This window comes from Buceros rhinoceros, unplaced genomic scaffold (assembly GCF_000710305.1).
Source record: "Buceros rhinoceros silvestris isolate BGI_N320 unplaced genomic scaffold, ASM71030v1 scaffold185, whole genome shotgun sequence".
NCBI classification, from domain to species: domain Eukaryota; kingdom Metazoa; phylum Chordata; class Aves; order Bucerotiformes; family Bucerotidae; genus Buceros; species Buceros rhinoceros.
The window spans coordinates 17642-30034 of NW_010410904.1; the positions used below are offsets into that span (position 1 = coordinate 17642).

The following is a 12393-nucleotide window of genomic DNA, read 5'->3' on the forward strand; positions in this document are numbered from 1 at the left end:
GCTGATTAAGAAACTCTGTTTACTAACACGGAGACATAGGTGTACTTACAGTAAGCCCTGTCTGTTCTCTCATGTAGCAGCTGAGATGCACATTTAATTCATTTGTAGGTGCTTTAAATGTGCAACAGCATCAATGTGATATCTGGTGGTGTTTTTCTCCTATTCAGCTCTATGCACAGGCAAAGCAAGCAGTGGCCTGAAGTGCTGGAGAATGACAAATTGTCTGTAGCCTTGTGGCTTACTTTGCCTAAAAAGAGGATCTGGCTACTGTCACTGCCATTGAGGAAGGGAATAGTTTGGTGGGACAGCTGCTAGTGGGAAGGGAGGGAAGCCCTGCCCCAGGAAATGCAGTTGCCATCCTGTCATATGTACCTTAGCAGCAATAGAAGCAGCAATCCCTGTTTGCCAGGGCTGCCCCTGGCTCTCTTCAACTCTGCCTCTTTCAAAACACAGTTTGAGTGAGCCCTGCACATATTGTGTGGATTTAGAATGTGACAAAACTCCATATACTGATATCTCCTCCCCACTGCAGAGAAAATACCTTCTGCCCAAAACTGTAGGTTCACCAAGTCTATACATTTATTCACTAAATTTATATTCTATAAATTTGAGATTGATTATGGAATACGTTATGCTTTGTATTTTAAAGAGGACTAAGGAAAATTGAATAGTATTCTGTAGAAATGAGAGTGGCTAAAAAAGAAAATCACGCCAGTGAAATACAGGATAATGTTTGCCTTTCAGCATTACAGCTTGTGCCATGACCATGAATAAATATGTGGAGGAAAATGTTTCTCAAAAATCGTATACAACAATAAAGTATTTTATGAAGATGCTGAGCAGTGTGAGTGAGACCTTAATCTTCATCTTCATGGGAGTATCTACAGTTGGGAAGAACCATGAGTGGAACTGGGCCTTCGTTAGCTTCACGCTTCTTTTCTGTTTAATCTGGAGGGCACTGGGTAAGCAAGTCTCAGACTACATGTCATTATTCTTTGTAAGTGAAACTTTTTACCTCTTCTCAAGGAGAAAATGCCAAAATTTAGACAGAATCTCATCAGCTAGCAGAATGGTCTTCTTATTTTTAAGATATCCTAGATTAGAGGGTCGGTTTCCACCTTCCCTCAAAATGGAACCTCAAAATCAGTTTGGTCCTGATCCTGCCCATCTAAAGTCAGAGCACTCTGCTTGTTAATGGGAGCACATGTATTTAAGTAAACATTTATTTATAAATAAGCAAATTTTGTTTAAAAGAATTAGCAGTTGTACAACATTTAAGTAGGTTGTGGATTGTTTTTTGTTTTTGTTTTTTTTAATTTATGTTTAGTAGCTTTGGGATTTTCCCAGTTGTTGGCATAAATAACATTAAAATTGGAAATGCTATAGTTGAAGCATTGTTCAGGTATATACTGTGAAGAAAAAATTCCTATAAGAAACTGCTTGATCCCCCCTGAGTTTGCAATACAAGCCCTTTTTCTTTTACCTTGAGACCTAAGCGGAAGTCAGGCTTGTAGGTCTTAAACGTGCTCCTCGCCTGAATTTCATGTGTAATGTTTCTGTCCCTCCATGTGTAAAGGAAACTCATGCTCTGATCTGCCTCAGCACCCCTACTTTCAGCTCTCAAGTCTCCATCCACTGCAGAAATCTGGACTATTTTCCCTTCTCCTCCTGCAACCCCGTAATTAATACTTTATGCTGAAAAGCAGCAGAGCAGCCTGACTGGCCTACTGCTCCTGGCCCCCACACTTGCTCCCTTCACCTGCCTTAATATCTTTACTCCATATCCCTGGAACCTCAGCCTTCGGTACACCAGCAAGCACTGGCAGCTTCTCCCTCCATCACCAATTCTGCATCCTTCCTGTCTGTGCAAGTAACATAAGTGAGAGAACAGGAGTTTTCAGGATTCAAAGCACAGATTGATGGAGGTCACAAGACAAAATGTTCAAAAGCATCTCAAATCCTATTAAAAAAAAGGTAATTATGAGTCTTGGTCTATACTGACACAGAGAAATATTGCCATTCTAGAGATGCAGACTCTAGCAGATAGCTGTCTTGTGGAGATCTATTAGCTGCTTCGGGTCCTAAATCCATCTGACCTGAGGTGGTTATCTCACTAAATATGTTTAAGATGATGCTCCTTAGGCATTTCAAATTTTTCTTCCATGGTCTTTTCAAGCTGCTAACTAACATTTAATTTCTTCAATAATATATAGGTAAGAAAGAAATATAAGTGTTTTAAAACAAATATTAGCATTGTGGGGGATTTCTGTGTAATTTACTTTCCCTTTTTTTCCCTTCTCCATGTATTTCTGTTTTTTTTTTCCCTCAGGTGTTTTTGTACTGACTCAGATCATTAATGTGTTCCGGACAATTCCTCTCACTTTTAAGGACCAATTTATCATTGCTTATGGAGGCCTCCGAGGAGCTATTTGTTTTTCACTTGTATTTCTCCTTCCTCCTGCTGTGTTTCCCAGGAAGAAATTGTTCATCACTGCTGTTATTGTGGTGATATTCTTTACCGTGTTCATTCAGGTAATGCTTTTCCTCTTCTGTACTACTTCTTTCTCAGACAGGTTGTACATAAGCAGTGAGAAGAAAAGCAAGTGTCCTAACTTACTGGAAGGAACATACTTGAAGTACTCTCCATGGTCATTGTTTTTTAAAAAAACATTATGCAGACCACAGGCAGGTAGCAAAAGTATGCCAGATATTAAGTACTTCTGGTAACATATAAGTAGTATTAAGCATTTAAGACCTAGCTAGGTTGGAGTAGAGATAAAAAATAATCTGAGTACAGTGTCAGCACTAATTCCTTGTTAGAATATTTAAAGTTGTCCGTTTATTCAGGAGTTCAGTGTTGGATATGGTGTACAGTAAGCAGGGAATGGAAGACACTGAGGGCACTGAGAGGTGAACTGGAGTGTTTGGGTCTGGACATTAGGCAGTGATGCTGCAAACCAGCTGGACATCCATCCAAAAGTGCCAGGTGTAGAGAAGAATGTGAAGAACTTGTCTCTGGTGTCAAACACCCTGGAGGCCTGGTCAAGAGTGACCAAGGGAAAGGGAAGTCACTGAAATCAGCAAAATTTAGAGGAGACTAAGCCCCTCAAATAAACTTGTCAGGCCAGTAAGTATCCAAAGTGGTGAGAGAGATGTGAGATACTATCACATGGAATAGTGGTGAGAGAGATGTGAAATGCTCTCACATGGAATTTAAGGTCTGTGGGAAAAAATACATTTGTTTTGGCTTGCCTTTTATCTGGATGAAGGTGCCACGGGAAGTAGCAAGTATCTGTGCTTGGACTTGGGAAAGGGGAAAAGGTTGCTGGAGCAGCTGGAGGTCAGTTAGTTTAAGATGTGAAAACTGGTTCTGAAGGATAGAACAATTTAAAATATGGAGGTAAATGGAATGTGTTATAAAATGCAACATGATTTACCAAAGGGAAACCTGGTATCATTCTTCGATAAGGCAATTTATTTTCTAGAGTAATCTCATTTAACTGGTCTGTTGTAAAATCTGTGGGGGAGTTAGTTAGCTTAACGACTTGTTAAACTGAGGTTTACATTGTCATTAGGGTGATTGTAAAGTGAATAAGGAGAGAGCTGACAGTTTCTCCTACAAAAGGAAATAGAAGCAAATGATTCTTTGGGTCAGAAAGGATCTCTGGGGGGTCTCTAGTCCAACTTGGTACGCAAGACAGGGCCACCTTCAAAGCTAGATCATGTTGCCCAGGGCCATGTCGAGCTGAGTTCTGAATATCTCTATGGATGGCGATTCCCCGGCCTCTCTGGGCACCTGCTCCAGCATTCGACCACCCTGGTCAGATAACAGGTTAACAAGATATTATTAATGGATTTCCTCAAGGATGGTTGCTGGGGATGGTTTTGCTTAATATCCTCAATACTGACCGTGGCACATAAATGTAAGAGGTTTTTGTTGCTGGTATTTCTTGATGACGGACTTTGGAAAGTGTATTCAGGTATACCTTTGGAAGATCACAGTGAGATGGGATATCACGTAGAAAGAAGAGAATAACTGAGGGCCAATATGATAGAAACAGCATGAAATTTAATAGTAATAAGTACAAACGTATTCTTACTAGGGGTTTCTCATATGAAATGGGAATCTTTTTGTTTGGAAAAAAAATAGAAAGGTAAAAAGACACAGATGTCCTAATTGATAACAGGGTAGAGTTTAAGCCACCAGTGCAGTGGGGAGAGAAGAAAGGCAGATCTGATCTTAAGACATACTGGGACAGGTATTTCCATCAGAGAATAGTGTCGTGTTCTAGAGTGATCATGGAACTGATAAGCCTGTGGTATGAAAGGAGATCAGGATGCCTCGGCCTAGGCAAAGTAAAGGAGAAGAGGGATTGTAATAACTGTTTATATGAGGGAGTGAACACCAGAGAAGGAGGAACACTTTAAACTAAGAAGACAAATACTGGCACAAGAACAAAGTGGTACAAAGTGACCATGATGCAATCAAGAAGAAGCTTTCTAATTATCAGAACAATGAGGTTCAGGATGAGTGTTCCAGTATGAGCAATGGGGCAAAGAAACCTAACTACTTTTAAGATAAAGCTTGATTCACTTATGAAAAGAAACACGTGACCTTGTTTTGTGGGATGGTAAGGACTGATCTGAACACTATGAAAGAGTCATTCCTCTCCCCTGTGCCAGTGTGCCTATACAAATAAAACAATTATACCAATTCTTCCACAAATAATTGCTCAAAACCATTATATAGGCCAAAGTTTTGTTCTTTCTCTGAGAATAGTCAAGCAAAGATGCATATTTACAAAAAGTCTTAGCATTCATGATCTTGAATAACAATTTTAGTACTGTTAACTTATCTTTGATACATGTTTTTGAAGTAATGACTGAAAAAGAGGACTTTCTGTGTTTGCTCTGGAATGATGGGGTATCTGTTTATTCAGAAGAGAAGGTTTTTCTAATACATTAAAGAACTGGAAAAAAAAGTTTAAAAATACTATGCATGGGGTAAGTGACATATTCCTGTTGGGGTTTGTCAGGTTGCCCCTCTTGTACGTCACAGCTGTCAGGAGTCTCTTCCTTCATTCTGTTGCACTGGTGGAGTCTGTGTGCTGGCAAGGACTTCATAGCCAAGTGCAACATCTACTAATCACAAGAGTGAATTCACTGTTATAATTGTTGTGTCAGGCTGGATTTTTGGGGTTAGGAAGGTGAAAGGGCACCCAGAGCAAAAAAGATACCCAGAGCAAAAAGGTATCCACAGCTATTTTCAGTGCTCTGACAGAGATGGAAAGGACTGAAAACTTTGGTTTTTCTTTATGTTTGTGGAAAAAACTTGCTAGAACTATTTGCCTTTTCTTTTTTTTTTTTCTTCACAGGGAATAACAATTCGCCCACTGGTGGAGTTTCTTGATGTCAAAAGATCAAACAAAAAGCAGCCTGCTGTCAGTGAAGAAATTTATAACAGGGTGTGTTGCAGCTTCAGTGTCATAGATGAAACTCTCATGTAAATGAAATTTCTAGTGGCTTTCAGTAAGATGAGAGTTCAGCACACAGTATTACAGAGAGTCACAAGCTCTTTTAGATTTCTTTTTGATAGCTGTTATAAGCCCAATAACTGTAAAGCTTATATTTAACCTTCATCAGTTACCAAAATTAGCATTATTATGTATCATTGTTTTGGAATCTTCACTTTCTTAATTATTCTTGAGGTAAACAAACTTTCTATAGTTAGTTTCACATATGAGGTACATGTTATTTTAGAACTTGGCTACATTAGGAAACCTTTGCCAATTTAATTATATTACATTGCATTTAAGTTAGTCTAATTAAACAAATACAAACTCCTCCTAAACACACTCCTAAACTTGCGTTACTCTCACATCATTAGTCTCTATGGATCTGTATTTGGTACATGTGTGTCTTGAATTATTGCAGTTTATTAGCCGTGCATCTTCTTGAATGTATTTCTCCTTGTCACATACCTGTGACAGGTGGTTTGAAATTCCCAAAATGAGTGATAATAAGGGCCACATTCAGCAAGGAAGTCAATCCAGGCATCTAAGAGTGCTTTCTTTTAGAATTTATCCTTCTGTCATATATACCAGGATTTCCCCCTGAGTTTGAGAGACCCCTACTATGATACTTGAATTAGGAACAAATGAGCTGCCTCTGGGGATCAAGCGAGTGCTTAGCTGAACTGATTCACTCTTTCATAATTTGTAATAGACTGAGGAAAAGTGTACTTCTAATATTAGGTGATCAAGACAGTTCAAGGTGAGTTTAGATCACAGTTCCCTAAAACTGTTGCTTAGGACATGATGCTGGTTTCTCAGCTCTGTCCTGTGCTTCCTGAGGGGCTGGTGCTGATGTGGCCCACTCAGGCTCTCTCCTCCATGAAACTGTACCTGGTTCACTGTCAGGCCTGAGAAAGTCCCTAAAGAAGTCCCAGGCATAGCCCTGAGTGGTTAAGGAACTTAAAAGAAGTGAAAATATGGGAAAAACCTTCAGATTTAGGCAGGAGCTGAGCAAGATTGACATTGAGGCAATTAGCAACTAACTTCTGTCCTTTGGAGGCTGTGAGCTAAGGAAGGACCAGAGGAGCAAAACAGAGTCTGTCCCTGAGTTTGGTTAGACTGCATTTAGTTAAACTGAAGCATTGTCTTAAATTCTAACTAGATGTTTCTGTTTTGAAGTTAGAAATATCTAAGTGCGAGCCAAGTGTCGTCTATAAGTTTATGTAATGAACCAACGTTTTCTCTTTAGTTCTTTGACCACGTGAAGACTGGAATTGAAGATGTGTGTGGACACTGGGGTCACAACTTTTGGAGAGATAAGTAAGAATGGCATTTAAAACTCTTTGTTATATAGGAGAAGCTGAACTGGCTCAGCAGCAACAAACAAAGGCTGTTAAGCATCATATTTCATGTCCAACATTTTATTCTTGAAAGCAGATGGTTGTTTTTAAAATGTTGATTACAAAGAGAAAGCAGCAAAACAATGTCTTTTTACTAAACCACAAGCAAGTAGAACAAAATCTCCAGCTGGGAAGAAAGGCAGTCCTCTGATCCCAGGGTAAAGTATGGTACCCTCTGAGGGTACGTGTCCCCTCTTTGTTTCTGACCGTTTCATAGCATTTCTTGTATGTCTGCTGATCCTTTCATCCAATCTGGCTTTTCTCTTGCACATTGTATGTCTCTGTGGTGTTAAGTGAGGGGTTAGTTCCCTGTTTGATGGGAAACATAGAAAAGCTTTGGGACTTTGTAGAGAAAGAGCAAGGCACTAGCTGGCATAAAGTGTATGAGAGATCCTAACAACAGGCTGCTCCACAGTTCATGATGGTGTTATTTAAGACATAGTGTCAGTTAAGAAGATTACCACTGGAAATACCTGAATAATTCATGTTTTCACTTTAGTTGATGAATCATCATCATCATCACTGGTTTGGATCTAACTCCTTTATCTCAGAAGCACACTCTTTTACACCCAAATCCTTTAGACACAAAGTGACCGTAAGCTCACTCATCTTCTAGTTGTTGCTCCAACAAGAATTTAAGTGTTCTATACAATGAGGAATAGCACCAGCAGGAAGGGCTGAGAAGAGCCCTCTCCCAAGTGCTAGAGGGCAATACAGTGAGGGTACTCTCCTGGCAGATGCATGACATGGTTACTCAGCCTAGTTCTCCTCCAGTCTGCATGAAATCTTTAAGTAATGGATTACAGAACAAAGGATGGTCCCACCTCTTCGTGACCTTCACACCCAAATTCAAGAATGATTTCAGAATGGCCAGAGGGTAGAATATTTTCTGACAAACAAAATCACCCCAGCTGTAATCAGTATTTTTTCATTAAGCATCCAAGAGGATTGCAGTTGCTTTAGAGGAAGGGAGAACTTCCGAAGTTTTACAGGAGCAGGCTAAAATTTCAAAGAAAAAGCAGGCGGTGCAAATTTAGACCTTGTATTTGTTATTACAGTAAATATTTAATGTTCTCTTTGTCACAATAAAAATCAAGAATTAAAAATAATATTGTCTAGTAACACAGAATACCTAGAAGTTAAAAGTTGCTGGTAGGGAGACTGTCCATTAATGTATTAACCAAAACCCAGGTTAAGGCTATCTATCTGAAGAAAAGATGAACTTGACCCTTTTTATGTTACTCACCAGTAGGTGGTTAATATGAACAGGCGTATTCTCAGGGAATAAACTCCTTCACAATTGCATTAGCTGCAGTATATTGGCTTTCCTTAACTATGCACAGTAAAAATTAACTGGTTGGGTTGGTTTGCTTCACATACAGGTTTAAGAAGTTTGACAATAAATACCTGCGAAGACTCCTAATCCGGGAGAACCAGCCCAAATCCAGCATTGTTTCTTTATATAAGAAGCTGGAAATCAAACATGCCATTGAGATGGCAGAGAGTGGAATGATAAGCAAGGTCCCATCGTCAGTGTCTCTCAGGTAAGCAAGCAATGCCAGTGTGGGCAAGCATTTCAGCTCAGTCATGTAATTTATTTCACAGACCAGTCTGTTAACAGGATAATCACTTTTATGTAGAACACTTAGTGTCCAAATGTCACCTGAACAGTAAGCGGATACAAAACAAAAGTGTTTTACCTGCAGCTCACAGACGAAGCGCTTGGTGAGCTGGGCTTGTCTGGAGCACGTAGCCTTTACAAGGGCCGTTGCTCACAGGAACACTGATTTGCCATGTAGGGTGGAGCTGGGTTTGAACCAGTGCCTACCCATCCACTGCAGATAGCTATGGGGAAAGCTTGAGGGGCATTTTGTCAAGCATCTTAATAAAATCTACGATTTAATGTAAGTTGTATCAAATTTTAGAGACTGAGTTTTAAGCCTTACCACTGACTCAAATGAGATCCAGACTTCCTTCCCATGTGTTAAGATTTTCACCTGTTCCTCGGTTGTTTTTAAATGTTTTTTTCAACTCTAACAAAGGAAATAGTTCAAATGTACTTCCCAGTGATTAAAATAAATCGTTCTTCCCCTCTTTGTCTTTCTTCTATTTTCCTTTTTTTATCCTGCCACAGTGAATATCACGAAGGAAAGATAAAGCCACTTTCTCCCACTGAAATGGAAAACATGCGGGAAATATTAACAAAGAATCTCTACCAAATACGACATCGAGTAAGGATGAATATACTCTTTGGATATACTGATTACCTTCCTAACATAAATTTGTACTAATACATCTGCTGTACCATAGCATAAAAATTTATGCTGTTACTTACTTCCATTGCCTCTGAAACCATGTCCTATCGTATGTACAGCACCATATTCATACTCCTCTATGTAAATAGCTTATTTGATCTTATACTATTGATAAAGCTTAATGTTTTTGTCATATTACCTGCAGTATACTTCTATTACTTAAAAAGGATCAAAGCTGCAAATTCAACCCAACACTGTCCACTTATATCAGTGTTGTGGTCCCTTCATGATATGGGATTAGATGTCCCATTTGCCTCCAGCTGTGAAGTTGTTTGTATTAAAAGCAGAGGTGATGAGCTGGAAAAATAGTGAAATAAAAGCAAAAGGACATTTCACATTTCCCCTCCTGTGGCTAAGTAGTTTGAATGCCCGAGCCATTGGAAAACATTCAACAGTGGGGCAAACTTCAGCTTGCTGGAGGTAAAAATTACTTCCCCCTAGGTGACCCATCTTAACACTTTCAAATGTGCATCCTCGATTGACATATTGACTCAGCTAGTACAATGTGGGGGTAAACACTATATTAAGCCAACCTTTTCGAATTTCTCTTTCATTATAAATATCAGCAGGTTAAAAAAGCAACAACAAACAAAATGGGGGCTTGTAAAGCAGATGCCTGAAAAAATGCTTGCATAATTACTGTTCTTAAACATGTGGAGAATGATTTTGTTCACAAGGATTTATGATGCTTATTAAAACATTAAAGCAAAAAGCCTGGTTTGCACTGTGCATATAGTTCAACTCACTTGCTGTTATGCTTTTCAGAATGTGACCACTGCTTTTGTATTTCAGACAATGTCATATAACCGACATAGCCTGGCTGCAGATGCAAATGAAAAGCAAGCCAAAGAAATTCTTATCCGTCGCCGGCACAGCTTTAGAGAAAGCCTAAGGAAAACGAACAGCCTGTCAAGAGAAAGACCGGTACTCGCATTTTGCTTGTTTTATAGAAAGCAGTTCTTTGTAGCTAAATGTCGTCATGCAGAAAAAAATCTTCTGAAATGCAGTAAAAAATAAATCCTGAATTTTGAAGACAACTGCACATATCATGTGACATTTACACCTTGAGTTGGACACATGGACCCGTTAATTTGTGTTGACCCCTTCAGCGAAGCCTCAGTCTTGAAGCATGTGATTATGAGAGGGGGATCTGCTGCCATGATTTTGTCTTGGAGGAGCCGAACAGGCTCTGTACACAGTGTACTTCTCAGGAATGGTCAGTATTCTCTACCAGTATTTTGATGAACCATGGATGATTCCAAAGTCGAAAACAACTTTGAGATAGATGAACTACTTACAGTATGCTCCAAAACATGGGAAAGAGGACTTCTAAAGGAGGTAGTCAGAGTGATCTCTTCATTTGAAAAAAGTTGTAGGCTCGCTCTTTCATATTCATAAAATGTAGTTAGGACTTCAGGTTTTGACACAGAATAGGGAAATCTCCTCCTCCTACAAGAAGAGCTGTGGCATGGCAGTATTTGGCTCTCTGAGGCAATCCCATACTGTAAACTTCAGACCATATTTGAATAGAGCACACTGATACAGCAGGGAAGCGGATCCCCCAAATCATCTTCCCATTTTAGGTATCAGGGAAATCGACCACTCTGTAAATATGTATTTTCATGTTACAGGAATAATTAGTGACTGTTGTCTTCATTGATACAGTTGTCCTTCAGCAGCTGAGGCTGGAGTGGTGTCTCAAAAGGTGCTACATGTCATTTGTGACCATTACCAGGGCTTCTATGGTGTCTACGCCTGAAGGATTTTTTCCCTGTCAACCACAGTTACATATGCTGTCTTTGTCATACAGTTAAATAATTTACTAGCTGAAATAATGAAGAGACTCAGAAGGATTGAGACATTTTTTGAAGAGAGAGAGAAAGAAGGTGTCTGACAGCTTTTGAAAATGCATAGGCTGTAGTTTTAAAAAATAATTATCCTTGGGTAAATCCACCACAGAGGGAAGCATAGTGGTCCTGAGCAGCACAACAATATCCAAAGAAGAAAAATCACTCATGGAAATAAATTTCCTTTCAGGCTCCTTTTAAGGGTACAACAATGAAGCAGAGGAGAGCTGGTAGAATGTAAAAGATTTTTAAAAATCTTTGTAACTAATGTAGGAAAGGATATCCTTGAGAAACATTTGACTTCAAAAAAAAAAAAAAAAAGAAAAGAAAAAAAGCAACCTGTCCTGAAAAGTACTTCTCGTGTTCCGGGAAGTATGAGGTGTGCTTTGCTCTCAGGGCCTTTAGGGCTTAGTCTTGGGAAAACAAGGATTTTATGCCCTGAATGGGTAAATGATCATGCTGGTGCCTAACTTCCCCATCAACTTCAGTGTGACTAGTCAACTGTATAAAGTAATTTATATGTATAAAGCACTTGCAGGATCAGAATACAGATTAGCTCTTGTGCCCGAGCTTCAGTCTCAACCTAATTTTTGCAGTTTAGTTACTGCAAAAAAGTTTCAAACTGGAGTTGCATGAAGTGATTGCCATACTTGCAGCATTTGCCTTCCTTAGGAAAACCTGTACAGGTAAGGTTGAGGTTAGAGAGCATGTATTTATTAACTTTGATCTCAGAAGACATATCACTAGGCTTTCCTTTGATTAAGCTGCTTGAGATTACTTAGTCTTTACCTTAGTTAGCACAGACCTCAACCAGCAATCGGCATTAACTTGAGAGTTAGCAGAAGATCCCATATGAGCTAAAGCCAAACTGCTTTCCAGCTCTTTAGCTACAGAAACCCTTTCAAGCCTCAGTGGTGTATCTTACATACATTGTGCAGGTACTCCGGTCTGCAGTAATTTACCATTTCTTGTATTTCTTTGCACACAGGCTGCTGCAAATACAAAAAGATTCCTTTCACTTCCTAAAAACACTAAACTCCCAGAGAAACTACGAGTGAGAAATAAAACATCTTCCAGAGGTAATGAAAAATTTTCTGCTGTCTCTTGTTGTGCTGCAGTTGTTTCGCCTACGTAGAAGTAAAGTTTTTCCAGGGATGAAATCAGCATACTAATTTTCAAATAAATAGTAAATGTTTTATGTGCACATGCTTTCATTCTAGAGTTAATACCTTTGTACTGTATTTCTAGGTGTTGGATATTTAGCAGGGATCTTAGAGCATTAAAAATGATTGGTCCTAAAGCGGGTATTTGTGTAGGG

At 39.2% G+C, this 12393-nt stretch overlaps 1 protein-coding gene across 1 annotated transcript in view; it reads left to right on the forward strand.

Moving 5' to 3' along the window:
• Positions 1-12393, forward strand: part of SLC9A2 (solute carrier family 9, subfamily A (NHE2, cation proton antiporter 2), member 2) — a 27068-nt gene that overhangs the window by 12208 nt on the left and 2467 nt on the right. Inside the window, 8 exon segments of the mRNA XM_010135759.1 lie at positions 745-962; positions 2330-2532; positions 5376-5465; positions 6763-6833; positions 8296-8457; positions 9048-9144; positions 10021-10152; positions 12064-12154. Coding sequence (XP_010134061.1) covers positions 745-962; positions 2330-2532; positions 5376-5465; positions 6763-6833; positions 8296-8457; positions 9048-9144; positions 10021-10152; positions 12064-12154 — 1064 coding nt within the window.